General features: G+C 43.2%; 1 protein-coding gene across 3 annotated transcripts in view; it reads right to left on the bottom strand.

The window, feature by feature from the left end:
- The window catches only part of WWP2 (WW domain containing E3 ubiquitin protein ligase 2), a 141,813-nt gene extending 121,866 nt beyond the window's left edge, over positions 1 to 19,947 (bottom strand). For 2 of the 3 annotated variants that reach the window (XM_052656049.1, XM_052656051.1), the window contains exons 1-2: positions 19,889 to 19,947; positions 3,613 to 3,697 (exon numbers count right to left, since the gene is read on the bottom strand). In XM_052656049.1, coding sequence (XP_052512009.1) covers positions 3,613 to 3,682 — 70 coding nt within the window. In that variant the 5' untranslated portion in view covers positions 3,683 to 3,697; positions 19,889 to 19,947. Of the gene's footprint in view, positions 1 to 3,612; positions 3,698 to 9,678; positions 9,709 to 19,888 lie in introns of those variants that run through there. The other variant, XM_052656050.1, reaches the window with a different exon arrangement.
- Positions 19,948 to 20,979: the final 1,032 nt, after the last annotated feature.

The following is a 20,979-nucleotide window of genomic DNA, read 5'->3' as shown; positions in this document are numbered from 1 at the left end:
TTTCCAGGCAAGAGTACTGGAGTGGGGTGCCACTGTCTTCTCCACCCTATCAAGCTACCAACAGTATTTTTCACAGAACTAGAATAAATAATTTCACAATTTGTACGAAATACAAAAAACCTCGAATAGCCAAAGCAATCTTGAGAAAGAAGAATGGAACTGGAGGAATCAACCTGCCTGACTTCAGACTATACTACAAAGCTACAGTCATCAAGACAATATGGTACTACCACAAACACAGACATATAGATCAATGGAACAAAATAAAAAGCCCAGAGATAAATCCATGTATCTATGGACGCCATATCTTTGACAAAGGAGGCAAAAAAATACAATGGCAAAAAGACAATTCCTTTAACAAGAGATGCTGGGAAAACTGGTCAACCACCTGTAAAAGAATGAAACTAGAACACTTTCTAACCCCATACACAAAAATAAACTCAAAATAGATTAAAGATCTAAATGTAAGATCAGAAACTATAAAACTCTTAGAGGAAAACATAGGCAGAACACTCTCTGACATCAATGACAGCAAGATCCTCTATAACTCACCTTCCAGAGTAATGGAAATAAAAAGAAAAATAAACAAATGGGACCTAATTAAACTTAAAAGCTTTTGCACAACAAAGGAAACTATAAGCGAGGTGAAAAGGCAGCCTTCAGAATGGGAGAAAACAATAGCAAATGAAACAACTGACAAAGAATTAACCTCCAAAATATACAAGCAGCTCATCCAACTCAATATCAGAAAAATAAATGACCCAATCAAAAAGTGGGCCAAAGAACTAAACAGACATTTCTCCAGAGAAGACATACAGATGGCTAAGAAACACATGAAAAGATGCTCAACATCACTCATTATCAGAGAAATGCAAATCAAAATCACAATGAGGCACCATTTCATGCCAGTCAGAATGGGCGCCATCAAAAAGCCTACAAACAATAAATACTGGAGAGGGTATGGAGAAAAGGGAATCCTCTTACACTGCTAATGGGAATGCAAACTAGTACAGCCACTATAGAGTACAGTGTAGAGATTCCTTAAAAAATTCGAAATAGAACTGTCAAACGACCCAGCAAGCCCACTGCTGGGCATACACACCAAGGAAACCAGAACTGAAAGAGACACATGTACCCCCAGTGTTCACTGCAGCACTGTTTACAATAACTAGTACATGGAAGCAACCTAGATGTCCATCGGCAGATGAATGGATAAGGAAGCTGTGGTACATATACACAATGGAATATTACTCAGCTATAAAAAAAAAAGAATGCATTTGAGTCAGTTCCAATGAGGTAGATGAAACTGGAGCCTATCATACAAAGTGAAATAAGTCAGAAACAAAAACACCAAACAGCATATTAACACATATATATGGAATTTAGAAAGACAGTAACAACGACCCTATATGCAACACAGCAAAAGAGACACAGATGTAAAGAGCAGGCTTTTGAACTCTGGGAGAAGGCGAGGGTGGGATGATTTGAGAGAACAGCATTGAAACACGTATATTACCCTGTGTAACATAGGTGATCAGTGCGAGTTCGATGCATGAAGCAGGGCACTCAAAGCCGGTGCTCTGGGACAACCCAGAGGGATGGGGTGGGGAGGGAGATCAGAGCGGGGTTCAGGATGGGGGACACATGAACACTCATGGCTGATTCAGGTTGATGCACGACAAAAACCACCACAATATTGTAAAGTAATCAGTCTCCAATTAAAATAAAGAAATTAATCTAAAAGAAAAACAAAGAGTGGCTATATGTTTATGTATAGCTGATTCACTTTGCTGTACAACTGAAACCAACACAACACTGTAAATCAACTACACTCCAATACAACTGTTTAAAAATCTCTAGGACTGCCCTATGGAGAGGCACAGAACTAAGGCAGATAGAGGGGATACAGGCCACAGTTCCCGAATTACACCTGAGGTTCCACCCAGGAAACACATAGGAGGAAGAACCACCCACACTGTTTAAGTGGCTGTTTTTATCCTTCTCTCCTTCCCCCACCACCTTCCTGGTCAGTATTACCGAGTTCCTACAGGTTAAGTGCATGTATGACGAGATGCACCTGTATTATCAAGTTGGTTCTCGCCACACTAGTAAGAAAATACACACTGGGGAAAGGCAATAGAGAAACCTTCAGAAGTCAGTGTGTTGTGTTCCTGAATAACATGGCCCCAAAACAGGGACCTCAGGATATCGCAGGGTTCCATGGGCAGGCCTCTGTTTTGACCTAGTCCTGCTAATTATTAGATAAGGCAGTACAAGCTGTAATCTCAAATTCAAAATCCTGGCAGTTCACTCTAATCCTTCTTCCACAACTAAGTGCCACAACTAAGACCGTGTGCAGCCAAATAAATGAATAACTGTAAAAAAATAAAATAGGTAGAGTGTTAAATACTACCAAGGGCTGAGAAGAAAAAGATAAAGTAGCAAAAAGAGGAGAGACATGAAGAAATCAAGGTAGGGGGGCTTCAGATGGGGGAGTTAGGGAAGGCCTAGTTGAACAGGGTGACTCTGGGGTAAAGACCTGCAGAAAGTAAGGATGTAGACCAGGTAGATAACTGGGTCAAAATGGTTATTTCACTCAGAGAGGACAGCAAGTGCAAAGGCCTAGGGGTGGGAGCGTGCCTGGCAGGGGCAATGAATAGCAAGGGAGGTCCACATGGACCTGTGCGTCTAGCCAGAGCAAACGAGGGACAGGAAATGAGGAGTGGCAGGGGTCTTATCACGTGGGATCTTCAACTTGTACCCTGAATGGGGGAGACAGTCCTTAATATGTTTGAGCAGAGGAGTGACAGGAGCTGGCTTCCATTTTAAGGAGATCACAGGTTGTCGTGTGATCAACAGAATGAAGTGGGGCAAGGGGAAGAAGCAGGAAGCCAGCTTGGGAGGCTTCTGCCTTAATCTTAGGTGGAGATGATGCCAGCTGGTGGGACAGTAGGAGTGGTAAGAAGTGGCTGAACATGGCCCCTGTTTTGAGGGTAGACACAAGCAGATTTGCTGAATACAGAATTTTGAGGAAAAAAAGAAATTAGGAGGTCAGTTCGAGGCATGTCACATTTTGGATGTTTACTAAGCATTCAGGAGATGACAAATGGGCTACTGGATATACAAACCTGGAGGTCAGAAACAAGGCCAGGCTGGAGGTACAAATGTGGCAGTAATCTTATTATTGGTGACGTCTCAAAGTGATATGGTTGGATGAGCTCACGAAGGGGATGAGCGTAGATACAGAAGAGCCCTGGGGAGGGAAGGAACTGCCATTTTGTATAATCCTTCGAAAAAGTTCCTTTTTTCCTTCCTCTGCAAGAATTCCAACTTTAGGGGACTTCCATGGTAATTCAGTGCTTAAGACTCCACACTTCCAATGCAGGGCGTGCACATTCAATCCCTGGTCAGGGAACTAAGACTCTACATGCTGCGTGGTACAGCCAAAAAAAAACTCTTAATTCTTAAAAATAATTAAGAATTCCAGATATAATATGACAACCCTGTGGGAATGAACAGTTTTGCTCGTAAGCCAAGATGTGGTATAATTCCACCTCTTTCCCAAAGATGGGGCTGGACCTTAAATGATAAACTTCATACCATGCCACTCACCTTTCAGGATAAGCTGAGACTTCTCAAAAGGCAGGGCCACCCCTGCCCGGCTGGAGCTGGCAGATGCCATGTCATTACCAGGACACTGAAAGACAAATACGGCAGCAGGTTTAGAGGACATCTAATAAGAGACTAAGAACTGAGCTCAATTTCAATATCTGAGTTTAAAGAGACAGAAGCAAGAAAATAGCAACATCCAAGCAACTGCAGCCATCAGCAGCCATGCTGCTTCTGGCCAAGTGATGTCTGTGTGTCTCTCCTGCAATGACTACTGAATCTGGGTATGACTTGGATGAGCTGAGAAGGACACAGCACTGCTACATCCAAGTCTTAAGGAGGGAGACCCTAAAATAATATCTCTAAAAATAAAGTTACAGTTCAACAATTAAAAGAAAAAAACTAGGGGAACTAAGATCCCACATGCTGCAGGGCAACTGAGCCCACACACCACAACTACTGAGCCCACGAGCTCCAGAGTCCGTGGTGCACAAGGAAAACCTGCCTGCCACAACTCGAGAAAGCCCAGGACGTAACTAGAGAAAGCCCATGTCACAACAAAGACCCAGTGCAGCCAAAAATAAATAAATGGGCAGAAGCTTTTAATAAACATTTCTCTAAAGAAGATAGACCAGTAAGCGTGCCTATTGGACAAGGAAATGACAGGCCAGGACTCAACCTACATCTTCTGATTCCAAAGCCCCACAGTTACCTGGGCACAAGTCGACCACCCTGTGCTCACGGGCATGTGCACGTGAACCAGGCCAATGAGCACAGGAAATAATTCTTGATTGACATCAGCCACAGGCTATGTCGCTCCATCCTGGCTAGAAGCAGAAGTCTATCTTGCCTTCTGAATGGATCTTTTTACTTTTATATATAATTGCATAAACATCGTCATTTGGAAAATATTGGTTCACTGAGGTCTGTAGATAGTCCAAATGTTGACATGTTTCATCATACTCTATCCAAAAAAATCCCACTTGTGAATGTCACCGCTGATCTCATCAGACAAGTTTTTGAATATTGGGAAGCTTTCAAGCTCTTTGTGGTAGATGTAAGGGTTCTAAAATTTCTAATTTTCACTTAAAACTCATATTTTATCATTGGCAAAAAGTACTGTCAGTTGTTTTCCTTTAAGTGACAGGCTCACTTCATTCATCTTCAGGAAAATGTCTGCCAAAGACCCAAATCTATTAACATTAGGTTGTCTGTTGATTTTTTTATAAAGCAAAAATGTTATTTCATGAGAAAAGCAACTATATAATTCACCTCTCTATTCAAAGAGTCATACAAGTGCTTTTTCTCAACACAGCCATTATACTGTGGTGCACAGGAAAAGGTGTTTTAGGCATATTTTCCATTTTCATCACACAGAATATTAGTCATTTACTGCTTCATCGAGCACATTTTCAAGTGAAATTGGCTTTTTCTTTCCTCTTTACTGAGTGGGTCGTGGTGAGGAACACACTTGACAGCAGCCCGGGCTGGTCACACTGCCCTGATTTACACTACAGCACCAACACGCTCACTGACCTTTGCTTTCGCACCATGAGTGCAGATGTGTTACAGTGGAAGAAGGCAAAGTTATCATGAGAACAGCTTTGACCCTGCAGAACCCTGAAAGTCGTGAGGGGCCACCGGGGGCCTGAGGCCCACACCCAAGAACAGCTCCTGTGAAAACACTGTGGCCAGGGCTTCCCTGGTGGTCCACAATCAAGAAGAGCCCCTGCTCACTCTTGTGCAGCCCGTGTGCAGCAATGAAGACCCAGGACAGCCAAAAATAAACAAATATATCTTATTTAAAAAACAAAAACAAAAAACACCCACTATGACCCAGTTTCATTCCTTTTTCTGGATGAGTTAATAGTCTATTTGTAGAGACATGGATGGACCTAGAGGCTGTCATACAGAGTGAAGTAGGGCTAAAAGAGAAAAACAAATATTGTGTATTAACGCATATATATGGAATCTAGAAAAATGGTACAGATGAACCTATTTGTAAGGCAGGAATAGAGACGTGGACGTACAGAACAGATGTGCAGACATGGGGTAGGGGAGGGGATGAGCTGGGAGGCGAATTGATACACTACGTGTGAAATAGATAGCTAGTGGGAACCTGCTATACAGTACACGGAGCTCAGCTCAGTGCTTTGTGCTCACCTACACGGTGAGATCAGTTCAGTTCAGTTCAGTTGCTCAGTCGTGTCTGACTCTGCAACCCAATGTACTGCACCACGCCAGGCTTCCCTGTCCATCACCAACTCCCGGAGCTGGCTCAAACTCATGTCTATTGAGTTAGTCATGTCATCCAACCATCTCATCCTCTGTTGTCCCCTTCTCCTTCTGCCCTCAATTTTTCCCAGCATCAAGGTCTTTTCTAATGAGTCAGTTCTTTGCATCAGATGGCCAAAGTATTGGGATGGAGGGGGTCTTTATGTATACATAAAGCTGGTTCACTTCATTGTACAGCAGAAACTAATACAACACTATAAAGCAATTATACCCCAATTTTAAAAAAGAACACTATGAAATTCCTATTCCATTCAACATCATTTGTACCTCCTTTCATTCTATTTGTATCTGATCTCTCCTCTTAACTCCCTCTTCTGAAGAGCTGTTTAGCCTTAAAATGTGCTTATGAATGCACCATATTATTCTAAGAATGGAAGTCTTTGTATGAGAATTAAATGTAGCTACAGCTAAGTCACATTGACTTTGACATTTTCCACAGATGAATTCTATGCTTCAAGATTTTAGCAAAAACAAAACAAAACCATTTGCCTTCTTTATGAGATATAACCAATCCAAAAAAATTTTTAAGGGGCCAGTTGTTTTTCTAGACTAGTCTGTAACAGGCATTTTTACTTTGATCTTAAATGTAAAGCAGCAGTGGAAACTTCTGGAATGTTATGGGTAACATATAGGAATACAATACGGCAACTATTCTTATCAAGACTTCTGGAGACCAGACATCCATGGTACTAAATCCAATAGTGAATTCTCAGTCCTTATCCTAGATGACCTATTGGCAGCTTCAGACACAATGGATGGTTGACTCTATCTTCCTTGAAATGCTTTCTCCTCTGGTCTCTTCCAGGACACCACACCTGCTTGATTCTCTTCCTGCCTCTCAGGCTGCTTTTTCTCAGCCTCCTTCGTTGGCTTCTTCTCAGCTCCTGAACCTTCAACCACCCGTGTGTCCCATAGCTTAGCCCTTGCACATCTCCCCTTGGGTTATCTCAGCACATCTCATGGTTTCAGCTACCATCTCTTTGTGGACAATCCCAAACGGGTGTGTCCAGTACGAACCTCACTCTTGAACCTCAGGTCCTCCTGTCCATTGACAAAATTGAGCTTCCGACATTTGCCCTCAATCCTGTTCTGTGTCTCAGTTAATGACAACTCCTTCCATCCATACTTCTGGAAGCAATGAAAATTACATGGTATCTGGCAACCTCTGATTGAGTTAAAGATGCATCCTGAATATTCACTGGAAGGACTGATGCTGAAGGTGAAGCTCCAATACTTTGGCCCCCTGATACGAAGAGCCAGTTTATTAGAAAAGACCCTGATGCTGGGAAAGATTGAAGGCAGGAGGAGAAGGGGACGACAGAGGATGAGATGGTTGGATGGCATCACCGACTCGATGGCCATGAGTTTGAGCAAGCTCTGGGAGATGGTAAAGGACAGGGAAGCCAGGCGTGCTGCAGTCCACGGGGTCGCAGAGAGTCGGATACGACTGTGAGACTGAACAACAACAAAAACTGTACCTCCTAGGATTCCACCCATAGGTATTTGCCGGGGGAAAATCTTCCAACCAGTGCAGAAGAAACCATGTTTAAAATGTTCAACACGGCAATGTTCATAACAGCAAGCATTTGTAATAACCCAAATGCCTAACAGTGAGAGGAAATAGTGAAATAGTTATAAAATGTGAAATAGTTATAAAATGCAATGCTATATATTTCTTGAATGTAGGAATTCAGCCTAGACACCAATGGCATACAAATAGGACAATGCCATTGGTATGCATTTGAACCTACACAAAACAAGTGCGTCTACTGTTGTGGACACACATAAGGGAATAAAAGTACAGAAGCATGAATGCAAAGGAACCACTGAGGACGGCAGTTACCTCCAGGGGAGCAGAGGAGGGAGCAGGGCAACTGACACAAACAGAGAGAGACCAAGGGAACTCCAACTGTATCTGCCACATTTCATTCTTTAAAGGAAAAAATATTGAAGCAAATATGGCAAAATGTTAATATTCATTAAATCCAGATGGTGGCTTTTATGACTGTTATCTTATTCTCTGAACCACATCATATGTTTGATCTTTTTTCATAATTTAACAGTAATTTTAAAAGAGAAAAAAAAAGATATCTTGAGTAATGAAGGAAAGATTAATGATTGTAAATTAAGCCTCAGGGCTTTCAGTAACAGAGGTTCAAGCACTAAAAGTTGGAAATCCATTATTTGTAGACTTTAAAAAAAAAAGAATAATTTAAAAATCTTTACATCTACTGGGACTTGTTTTCTCCTAAAGCAACTCAGCTGAGTGTAGTTTTTAAACTAGCTTGTTCTCCCTGAGCTTTAGCTGTTTTTAGCCTTTGGACGGAACTCGAGAGAATTCTGGAGGATGCAACTCAAAGCCCTCACATGTTCTGTTAAATGGGAGGAAGACCAAACCTCTTGATCTATACTCCATGGCCTGAAAACAAAATCAATCAGATAAATTCCAAAGGCAGCTCAGAACAAAACCAACAGGAAAAGCAGTAGAAACAGATAAAACTACCATGTTTTCTTTCTCTAACGTCTTTCATAATTACAGTCACTGTTTACTCACAATAACTCATGTTATTTATGCAGGGCTTTGTCTGTCTCTCCAAATCCAGTATCAAGATATACCACCCTGACACTACAAGGTAGGTCTTGAATTGAACCTTTCCAATCCATGTATAAATAAAAATAACCATCACTATCAAAAGAAGTCAGATCCTACCCCAAAGTACCTATGATTTCTGTCTCAGAGCCCCATGTTGGACATGGTTCCAATGGGCATGAGATCTAAACTCCTAACACCCACTTTAGGAAGTTTATGAAACCTGAGATCCAGATTTTATACATCGCCTGTCTAAGCAACACAACGAAATGACTCTTTACATGCTCAAGTAAAATTTTCCCCTGCTAATAGTGATGAAAGTATTTGTATTCAAGTCATTCCCAAGAAAACTGAGTTAGCATAAATGTGGGACAGGCAGAGGGAGGAGGGACAACATGCTAAAATACCACCAAAAGCTATAGATGCACAAAGAATTTCATTATTCATGGGAGTGATGGATTTATTGGGAGGAAAAGAGGGGAGCTGGAACTAAGTGTGGCAGAGCTACCCACATTCCCTTAAAAAATAAAAAACATTGTCTTCTGAACTTCACCTCTATATAGATCTCAACAAGCACTTTCTAAAATAAAATATAAAATAACAGTAGGAAATACAAAAGTATATCATACATAAAGAAAAGTGTTATTTCATAAAAACTGTCTTTAGGGACTTCCCTGGGAGTCCAGTGGCTTAGACTCCACATTCCCAGTGCAGGTAGGTAGGCCTGGGTCCAAAGCTTGGTCAGGGAACTAGACCCCACATGCTGCAACTAAAGATCCTGAGTGCTGCAACTAAGATTAGACATAGCCAAATGAATGAATAATTAACTAATTAATTAAACACTTGTGAAGGTCACAGCCCAGGGACAGAGACCCATTAAGAGACTCAGATTTAAGGAATTCCCTGGTAGTCCAGTGGTTAGGACTCTGCGCTCTCACTGCCGAGGGCCCAGGTCAGGGAAGTAAAATCCCACAAGTCACGCAGCCCAACACCAACAAAAAAATGAGATTCAACCATAAAATTATGAAATGCTTTCCCTCCCCCACATTCTGCCACTATATCAAGGGTCCAAAATAGTAATAATAACAGTGGATTATAGTTGAAAGAGCTAAAAGGTATACACTCTACTTAAGAAAAAGTTCTTAGGAGGACCAGAGACACAAGGGAAACAAAAACAAGGATACCTAGCATAATATGAACTGCTGCTGTTGCTGCTGCTGCTGCTGCTAAGTCGCTTCAGTCGTGTCCGACTCTGTGTGACCCCATAGACGGCAGCCCACCAGGCTCCCCCATCCCTGGGATTCTCCAGGCAAGAGCACTGGAGTGGGCTGCCATTTCCTTCTCCAGTGCATGAGAGTGAAAAGTGAAAGTGAAGTCGCTCAGTCATGTCTGACTCATAGCGACCCCATGGACTACAGCCATGGGATTTTCCAGGCAAGAGTACTGGAGTGGGTTGCCATTGCCTTCTCTGAATATGAGCTTCAGGTACCTTCAATTACTTCAGTCATTAAATACAAGCCAACTCCAAGCCAGATTACACAAAATGCCCAACTAGATAAAAGCCTGTTCACTCACCCCAGGTCTTATTAGTTAATACATCATGCCTGGCTTTCAACTAGAAATTATAAGCTATACTAAAAGGCAAGAAAAAATAGTGTGAAGAGACAAAGCAAGCATCAGAATTAGACTCAGATATGACACAGATTTTCAAATGATCAGACAGGGAATTTAGAATAAGTATTATTAATATCTTAAGAGCTCTAATGGAAAAAGCTGACAACATTTAAAAACAGAGGGGTAATAGTAAGCAGAGACATGGAAACTCTAAGAAAGAATACAAAGAAAATGCAGAACACAGTAACAGAAATGAAGGCCTTGACAGGCCCATGAGTAGCCTGGACGTGGCTGAGGAAAGAATCAGTAAGCTTGGAAATAAATTAACAGAAACATTCCAAACTAAAATGCAAAGGAAAAAAACAGAATTAGTGAAAAAACAAAAAACAGAAACTTCCAAGAATTGTGGGACAATTTTAAAGGGTATAAAATACACATAACTAAAATACCAGAAGAAGAGAGAACGGAGCAAAAGAAATATCTGAAGTAACATGGCCAATAATTTCCTAAATTTAATGACATACACCAAACCACAAACCCAGGAAGCTCATAAGTATCAAAAATACCAAAGTCAATTTGACTTTTTAATATAAAAATCAAAAAATAAACTTAAAAAACAAGAAAGAAGAGAATGCAATGGGATATTTACAATGTTAAAAGGAAAAACCCACCAACCTAGAATTTTCCATCCAATGAAGTTACCATTCAAAGTGAAGGAGAAAAAATGCTATTCTCAAACAACAACCTGCTCTGCAAAAACTGCTGAAAAGAAGTTCCTTAGAAAGAAAGAAAACTATATAGGTCAGAGACTTATATGTACACACAGGAAAGAGCATGCGTGTGCACGCGTGAATGCCCAGTCATGTCTGACTCTTTGCAACCCCAGGGACTGTAGCCAGCCAAGTTCCTCTGTCCACGGGATTTTCCTGGCAAGAATACTGGAGTGGGCTGCCATTTCTTCCTCCAGGGGATCTTCCTGACCCAAGATCAAACCAAGTCTCCTGTATCATCTGCACTGCAGACAGAGTCTTTACCACTAAGCTACCAGGAAAGACCATGAGGGAAGGAATAAATGAAGCTCCACCGGCTGGCTTCTTCATACAGTAAAAGACAGGCACCGAGGGAAATGGTGTGTGGGGGGAGGCGACGTCAAATAGGAAACAAACAAGAGAACCAGAGAAGGGACAAGCGGTATTGGGAAAACAAAGCAGTGAAGGAACACAGGGATTTGGTGGTGGGAGCTGGAAGTAAAATTTTAAAGGTTGCAGACAAGGCAAGTCTCATTTAGAAGGGGGGTTTTCCGACTTCCCTGGTGGCTCAGACGGTAAAGCGTCTGTCTACTATGCAGGAGACCTGGGTTCGATCCCTGGGTTGGGAAGATCCCCTGGAGAAGGAAATGGCAATCCACTCCAGGACTATTGCCTGGAAAATCCCATGGACAGAGGAGCCTGGTAGGCTACAGTCCATGGGGTCACAAAGAGTCGGACACGACTGAGCGACTTCACTTCACTTTCACTTCCGAGCCAAGATCTGAAGAAGGGAACTGAGGGCATCTGCCTTAGAACATGCCAAGCAGATAGGGGCTTCCCTAGCGGTCCAGTGGGTAAGAAACCACCTTGTCATGCAGGGATCTCCCATGCCATGGAGCAACTAAGCCAGAGCATTGCGACTACTGAGCCCGAACACCACAACTAGAGAGTCTGTGTGCAGCAACACAAGAGCCTGCTGATGCAACTAAGACCCAAAGCAACCAAATAAACCACATTCCAGGCAGATAAAAGGGCAAGAACGAAAGCTCTTGAGATTGAAAGCTCTTGAGATTGTCTTTAGAGTGTAAGGAACAAAAGGGGGCCAGTGCTGCTGGAGGGCAGAGAAAGAGGAGGATGACAGTGGTAACAGATGTGACTGGAGAATTTCCTGGCAATCCAGAGGTTAGGACTCTGCACTTTCACTGCTGGGGCCATGGATTCAGTTCCTGGTGGGGGAACTAAGATCTCACAGGCCTCGGGGCAACTACTGAGCTCATGCTCCACAGCAACAGAAGACCAAGTGCCACACCGAAGACCCAGAGAAATTAAAATAGAAAAACAATCCTTGACTTGACCTGGACAGAATATAGAGGTGAAAATGCATGGTGGACTCTTTGTTTTTGTTGAAATATAGTTCAGGTACCGTAAGTTCACCCTTTTAAAGCATACAATTTGGTGAGCTTTAGTGTATTCAGAGAGTTGTACAACCATCACCACTATTGAATTCTGGAACATTTCCATCACCCCCAAAGAAACCAATAGTCACTTCTCACTCATCTTTGCTCCCCTGTCCCTAACCACTAACCTCTTCTGTCTCTGTGGATCTGCCTATTCTGGATATTTCAAATAAATGAAATCAAACAATATGTAGTCTTTTGCACCCGGTTTCTTTCATTAACATAATGTTTTCAAGGTTCCCCACACTGTAGCAGGTATCAATATTTCATTTCTTTTTCTAGCTGAGTAACATTCCATTTGTAAGAACAGACCGCATTTTGTTTACCCATTCATCAGCCAATGGACAACTCAATGTTTGTGTTATTAGGATGGGTTCATTCTTATGTTGTTGCAGTTGGCTGGGCTACATGACTTGCAGGATCTCACTTCCCTGACCAGGGATTGAACGTGGACACTACCACAGTGGAAGTGCCAGTCCCAACCACTGGAATTCCCAGGATAGGTTGATTCTTTAAGCATGGGTTCATAAAGAGTTGGATACAGTTGAGTGACTGACACTTCTCAGTTAGCAGCGGCAGATTTTGGTATCTGCAGGGGTCATGGCAGGGGACTATAACTGTCAAGGGCACCTTCAGCAAGAGGACATCTGGCCTTCTGACTGTACCTCTTCCAAACCCCCTTGATTCAACCCAACCAGTCCTGAGCCAGAGTCAGTCTTTCGACACATGTTCACAGACCCCTGGTGAGCCCCAGGTCTGTGCCAGGCCATGGAAATACAGAATGCCATGAGGCCCCTGCCCTTTGGGACTCAGATATCTTGATCTAAGAGACCCCCATTAAATAAATCCTCAGAGAGCTTTTGGCAGGAGAAAGCAACCACACATCAGATTTAGCAAGTGACAGTGTCTGAAGTACTTGATTCTTCTTATCACTCAATTTCAGCAAGAATCTTTTAGACCAGTAAGTAAATCTTTTGGAAACAGACTACTTCATCAGTCACTAGCCATCAAGTGGCACTCGACAAGTTACTTTTCATCCTCTCTAAATTTCAGTTTCCTAGTCTGTGACATGAACCTAATGATAGCATTTAATACTTACCTTGTAAGATGATCATAGGGAATAAACGAGTTCAGGTAAAGCAGCCAGCAAATAATACTAAGTGCTCTTTAAGGATTACTACAAGCTAAACTTGTTCTTGATGTTGAAATTCCAGCTCTGAGATTCCTGAAATTCTTGACCCAGGTTTGACTCAAGGAAACACTGATCTTGAGACAGAAGAACTTGCACAGCAGACGAGGTAGGGAAGAGCAAAGACAACTCACCAGCACTAAGATTTTTAGTTTAAAAATAGGTAGAAAGGGTTCCCTGGTGCCTCAGTGGTAAAGAATCCGCCTGCCAGTACTGGAAACACAGGTTTAATCCCTTGTCTAGGAAGATGCCGCATGCCACAGAGCAACGAAGCCCTTGCACCACAGCTAACTAGAGTCTGTGCTCCAGAGCCTGCAAGCTGAAGCTCCTGAAGCTACACACTCTAGAGTGCATGCCCCACCAGAGAAGGCACCTTAGTAAGAAGTCCATGCTCGCCACAACGAACAAGTAGCCCCCACGCACTGCAACTGAAGAAAAGCCCGTGCAGCACAGAAGACCCAGCACAGTCCTAAATAAATAAATAAATGTGTTTTTAATAACAGGTAGAAACAGGCAGAGCTTCTTATTCATAAGTGCAGATCCATTCTGTATCCACTTCTTGAAAGATGTGGATAAGACAGGTCTGTTCAGAAGATTCTTCCTTTCCTCCACCCTCTCTTGCTTTTCCAACACTAATGCTTCTTTCTTGGCCTCTTTCCTCTGTCCGGCACTGAGTTCCCTTCCATCCTCCAAAGGCCCATCTTGAAAAGCAATCAAATGGAACTGAACTTGGCCAAAGGTCATTCGTACAAAGACCAAGCAGATAAAAAGAGAGGGAGGGACAGGGAGGTCATAGCATTGGAAGCACAGTGGAATTGTAGGTTAGTAATAAAAGACACAGGGATGTTCCCTGGTGGCGTAGTGGTTAGGATTCTGGGTGTTCACTGTTGTGACCCAGGTTCAAACCCTGGCTGGGGAACTGCAAGCTGCACAGCTGGCCAAAATAAAACAGACAGAGGAGACTGGAAAGCAGTTCCAAGGACAAAAGAGGAAGCAAAAGGCATGGGCGACACAGAAAGAGGACCTGCCCCAGGTCAGGGCTGCCAAGTCTTGATATCTGGTATTTTCCTGGAAGGAGTGATTAACATGGGGACTGAAAGCACTGAATGTTTTCAAGCTGCTGGGGCAGAAGCAGGAACAGGGGACTGCAACCTTCTCAAAAAGATTCAGCTGATTCTTTTTAAGAGAAACAAGATTTTCCCTTTTGTCCCTACCTCTCAGAAATTCAAGAGTCTAAAATTGTCTGAAGTGACCCAAAGTCAATCAAAAGCAGTTCACTGACTTGATTCCAGTGGAAGCTGACGTTCATGTATCCACTACCATAGGTCCTGCTGACAGAAGCATCAGACCGGGGTTCAGAAGACCAAGATTCAAACGCCAGCCCATCCGTGTCTTAAGTTACACCACCTCATGCATGGATCACTTCACCACAGAGAGATTCTGTTTGTTTTAAATCTATAAAACAGCAGGATGCCTGGCAACAACATTCATTCAATACCTCTTAGGTAGAACCAACATTTCCAACAGTAAAAAGCCATTACCCGTCCTTGCCGGCTGTCTCTTTCCCATCTTTCTTGGAGGTCTCTAAATTGGTTGCCAACCCAGACAGACCAACTAATTCCAAAAACTGGAACTCAAATTGATTTTCGGAGGCACTACAGAGACACGCGCTTGGAAGAGTCGCCTCCTTAGAAAGAAAAGAAACCCATTAGCTTGTGGTTTTTCAAAAGGGTCTTTAGATGAAAAGTGAAAAGGAGAGAAAACCAAGATCCCCAAGACACACTGAAATGCTTAAAATACCTGCTAGTATAAACCAAGATTTTTGTTTCAAAATTTAAATTCTAGCACTCCTCTTGGCTATGTATTCACATTACGCCATAAGTGACCTTGCCCAGTCTCTTCACCTCCTCATGCTAACCACTTCTACAGGTACATCCCCAGCTCAGCCTGACTCCAGACTTCCCTACTGAACTGCCCATGACGCCATCACTGGGCATTTTACAATCAGAGTCAACGAAATTGAGCCCCAGCCTTGTTCCTCCTACAGTCTTCCTGTTTCAGTCAGTTCAGTTCAGTTCAGTTCAGTCGCTCAGTCGTGTCCAACTCTTTGTGATCCCATGAATCACAGCACGCCAGGCCTCCCTATCCGTCACCAACTCCCGGAGTTCATCCAAACTCATGTCCAGTGAGTCGGTGATGCCATCCAGCCATCTCATCCTGTCGTCCCCTTCTCCTCCTGCCCCCAATCCCTCCCAGCATCAGAGTCTTTTCCAGTGAGTCAACTCTTCGCATGAGGTGGCCAAAGTATTTGAGTTTCAGCTTCAGCATCAGTCCTTCCAACGAACACCCAGGACTGATCTCCTTCAGAATGGACTGCTTGGATCTTCTTGCAGTCCAAGGGACTCTCAAGAGTCTTCTCCAACACCACAGTTCAAAAGCATCAATTCTTCAGCGCTCAGCTTTCTTCACAATCCAACTTTCACATCCATACACGACTACTGGAAAAACCATAGCCTTGACTAGACGGACCTTTGTTGGCAAAGTAATGTCTCCGCTTTTGAATATGCTGTCTAGGTTGGTCATAACTTTCCTTCCAAGGAGTAAGCGTCTTTTAATTTCATGGCTGCAATCACCATCTGCAGTGATTTTGGAGCCCAAAAAAATAAAGTCTGACACTGTTTCCACTGTCTCCCCATCTATTTCCCATGAAGTGATGGGACCGGATGCCATGATCTTAGTTTTCTGAATGTTGAGCTTTAAGCCAACTTTTTCACTCTCCTCTTTCACTTTCATCAAGAGGCTTTTTAGTTCCTCTTCACTTTCTGCCATAAGGGTGGTGTCATCTGCATACCTGAGGTTATTGGTATTTCTCCCAGCAATCTTGATTCCAGCTTGTGCTTCTTCCAGCCCAGTGTTTCTCATGACGTACTCTGCATATAAGTTAAATAAGCAGGGTGACAATATACAGCCTTAACGTACTCCTTTTCCTATTTGGAACCAATCTATTGTTCCATGTCCAGTTCTAACTGTTGCTTTCTGACCTGCATACAGGTTTCTCAAGAGGCAGGTCAGGTGGTCTGAAACTTCCTGTTTCAGTTAGTGGCAATTCCATTCTTCCAGGTGTTCACACCACAGATTGGGCTGCCGTAACTCCTTTCTTCCTTTCACGTCCCCTCCACACCCCCTGTTGGCGTACTTCAAAGTAAACCCACGACAAACTGCTGAGGGCCACCTCCATCACTGCCACCCACCCATCCTTCACTTGGACCAAGGCAGGACCCTCTAAACTTGTCTCCTTGCTTCTACCTCACTCCTCTTTGCTTTCTCCACAAGGCACCCAGAGTGAGTCTGTTAAAAGACAGGATGAAATGTGTCCAATCCACTGCACAAAATCCTCCAATGGCCCCAACTCACTCTGAGTGAAAACGAACATCCTCACAGTGGTCTGCAAGGTTCCCACAACCTGCCCATCTCTCCCTTTACCCCCAACGCCTCTCTGACCTCATCCTCTTCATTCCTCCCCTTCACCCACCTACTCTAATCACACTGGTCTCCTGGCAAGTCCACCAACCTGCCAGGGGTGGTCCATCCTTTGGGCTTTCGAACTTGCTCTTCCCTCTGTCTGGACCACTATGTCCCCATTTAGCCACCTGGCTCCTCTCACCTCCTTCAGATATTCACTCAACTGTTACCTTCTCAGGAAGACTTCCTAAGCACTCTCTTCAAAATTGCAATGCCAAGACTTCCCTGGTGGTCCAGTGGCTAAGCCTCTGAGCTCCCAATGCAGTGGGCCCAGGTTCAATCCCTGGCCAGGGAACTAGATCCCATGCATCCCAACTGAGAGTTCAAATACCACAACTAAAGATCCCAGGGGCTGCAACTAAAGATCCCGAGTGCCACAACTAAGACCTGGTACAGCTAATATTTATTACTTTAATAATAAATAAAATGTTAATGCCAGGCAACACTCCACATTCTGCCTCCCTCCTTTATTACAACATAGTGTGCATTTACTTGGTTAATTTGTTCATGTGCCTTTCACCACTAAAATGAAAGATCCACAAAGGCAGGGGTTTTTGCCTTCATTGTGTAACATAGTCCTGGTGCTCAGAATAGCACTGTGCACTATAATTTTTAAGTTTTCAGGAAGCATGTTAAAAACAAAGACAGGAAATTTCAATCCTATTGTATTTAACCCAATAAACTTTAAATACCATCATTTCTAGCACATTTTCATATTATATTTACATTATCATGTATTATAATATTTTAAAAAGTGAATTAAATATTTTGCCTTTTTTCTTCATACTAAGACTTCAAAAATCTAGTCTGTATTTTATATTCATAACCTAATTCCAGGGCTCAACACTGCAGAGTGACCACCATACTGGACAATGTGACTCTAAAACAATGCCTGGCACAGAGTGGGCACTTATAAATGTTCACTGAATGAAAAAATGTTTTCCCAGGAAGAGGCAGCTATGGTATAGCACAGGATTTTCTAAACTTCAGTTACACTCCCTGTTCACACTTTTTGCTATAACCTGTACTAGCTTTCCCTTAAAATGTCATCCTTTATATAGTTGAAAAAAATATTTTAAAATAAAACTTTATGTTGCTTCTATAAATGGAAAAGAATGTGCTCAAGGATAAAATGCCTGGGCCTGAGTCCCTACTCAGTCACTCACTACTTCCAGATTCTAAAGCAAGGACTTCACTAAGCCTGTTTCTTCTTCTGCAGAAAATGGACAATTCCAACCTTCACAGGATCACGGTAAAGATTAAATGAGATGCTGTCATAAATTCTTTGCAACTGGGAAAGCAGTCATTAAATGAAGGAGACTGAGAAGCCAACTCAAGCCTTATCTCATGCCCATCGTTTTCACATGTACCAATAACAGAACATGGCAAGCACATCTGACAAGAGAAGACCAAGGACTCAGGTTCAAATCTTGTCCTCCACTTACAGGTCTGTGACCTTTAGATACTCATTTATTTACCAAACACTTACCAAGTGCCCACAACGTGCCAGAAACTAGGTTAGTTAAATAAGTCAAATAAGATATGAACTCTACCCCTGAGGAATTTGCAGTCTAGCAGGGAAAAAGAGATCAATAGATAAGAAAAAGCAAAAAATTGTCAAAAAAAAAAATCAAGTCATCTCTCTCAGGTCTGTTTAGTCATTGTGAGATGGGAATAACACCTTCCCAACCTAACTCACAGGGCTGCCACAAAAATCAATTTTTAAATATTTGTCAAGTACTCCAAAAACTTGAACTCATTATTCATTACAAAAGTATTTTTTTTCCTACTTGTAATCCAAAACGACTCTGGCTCCTGTTAATGTCCAGTTTACACATTCACTCCAATAATACATCTGTGAAATTCATTCCACCTTTGCAAATGTTAATAAATAAGAAGAAAAAGAGGACGAACAGCTTTAGCACAGGTGTTTATTTTCAAAATCATGATCCAGGTCACAGTTCAGTCTTGCTACCTAGTTACAGTCCGTGGAGATAAGCAGTCACATGGTAAAGCAAACTGAATAATTTAAACTGAAGAAAGAGGAAAACTCATAAAGTAGTGTAGGCAGACACTGTCCAAGGTTACCGCAGTATCTATATTGGTGAGGGCATGCTGGGACTAGGTCCTGCTCAACACTGGAGGTTAAATGCCATTTTAAGCCCAGAGCAAAATGCCCACACTCTGTTTTTAAGTCTAGAAGTTGATCTGATCTGAGCAGATAGATGATCTGAAGGACTAGGTTCCCAAGAAGTGGAAACTCTACCCAAGCAGGACTGAGTGTGACGAAAGCAAGATGGTCAAGATTCTGTGATCCCTCCTGAAGTTTAAAACACTGAATGGGAACAAAATCAAAGTCTGGAGTACCAATCATTTCCAAAGAGGAAGAAAGGAAAAGACTCTCAGGTGAGGCTCACGCTGCATCTTCTTGCTAGCTAATTTCTCCTTTTTTCCCCACCACGTCACTCGCCCATTCTCAGGCGACCCACTGCAACTCAATCCCCCAAGTCGCCCCTTCCCCCTGCCCCGCTTCCTCCACAAAGGTCACTCCTCTTCATGCCTGGCACCTATGATGCTTTCCCTTTCCGGGACGACTTGCTGGCCGCCGTATCCAGGACGGCCTCCGCGCCCACCTCGGAGCAGCCCCCGCGCACGGCCAGCGGCGCGCCCACCCGGCTCGGGCGGGAGTCAGGACACCCCTCCTCGGAGGCCGGAACCGCCGCGCCAGGCCCCTCCCACAGGAAGCCGCCGCCCCCCGGCGCCGAGGCCGCGCCTCCCCCGGCCCAGCCCGCGCCGCCCGCCGCCCCCGGACTTCTCCGCGCCCCCACCCGCCCGCTGCGTCCCCAGTGCCCGCGCTGGCTACCTGCAGCGGCCACAGAAGCGGCGCCCAACTCCTCTCCCACTTCCGCTTTCCACAGACCGCACTCGGGCCAGGTCACGTGACCACGCGCGGTCAGCTGACCCGGAAGAGGCTGGCCGGGCCTCAGGTGTGGGCAACCTAGGCCAGGCCTGAGACCCTCTGGCCAGAAGGCCTTCTTGTCCTTTGTATGTTTAAAAAGTGGGAGGATTTTCCACTTGCTAGATGGTCTCCCAGCAAACAAGTTGAAGTCTCGCAGAGTGCCAGGCGCTTCGTTTACTCCTCCCATCAACGCTGAGGGCGGGTCTATCTTAGCCCCATTTTACAGGTGAGAGGAGGCGTTCAGTCTATTAAGTCAGCAGATATTTATTGAACTCCTTAGGGTTAACAGACAAGATAAAATACAGAACACCGACTTAAATTGTAATTTTAAACAGCCATTAATACGGAAGTGTGCCCCAAAATATTGTCTGGTACAGTACATATTTATAGTTTTAAAAAAACTAGTTGATACTCATGTAATGGGCATCCTATGTTTCAATTTGCTATATCTGACAACCCTAAGCCTACTATGTGCCAGGCACGTTTCTAGGCTCTAGAAACTCAAAAGTAGCTTTTGTGGAGCATCTGTTCTTGTGACATAAAACAAAGGTAGAAAAGCACTGAAACCTTTGCTGTTGTCCATAAGATGCCCCAGCACAGCAAACTAGCCCCATTTCGATAATATATAGATTAGATAGAACTTTATGAATTGGAAAATAAAATATTTTAAGTCAGTATTCTTTACCAATGGTCAAGAATTTCAGCTTTGACAAGTTGAATAAAGGCTCAATTTTTCACTTTCAATCAGCATTAACTAAAATGAGTATGAGTCAACTAATTAGCCTTAAGCACTGTGAACTAATTAGTCTTATTTTTAGGTCTTCCAGGTGGAGGGATCAGATATGCATACAAATTAAACTGGTTGAGCACTTAGTCTCTACTTTTCCCATCCCAAATCCATCCAGGAGATGGCCTTTAAAGGAGCTATAGTCCTCTGTTAACACCTTAATTCTTACAGTAATCCCATCTATAAAACTATTAAAATTTCTCTAGTA

Source organism: Budorcas taxicolor, chromosome 18 (assembly GCF_023091745.1).
Source record: "Budorcas taxicolor isolate Tak-1 chromosome 18, Takin1.1, whole genome shotgun sequence".
Classification (NCBI taxonomy): Eukaryota; Metazoa; Chordata; class Mammalia; order Artiodactyla; family Bovidae; genus Budorcas; species Budorcas taxicolor.
The sequence above is the reverse complement of the archived record's forward strand: the minus strand, read 5'-3'. Positions and strand labels throughout refer to the sequence as shown.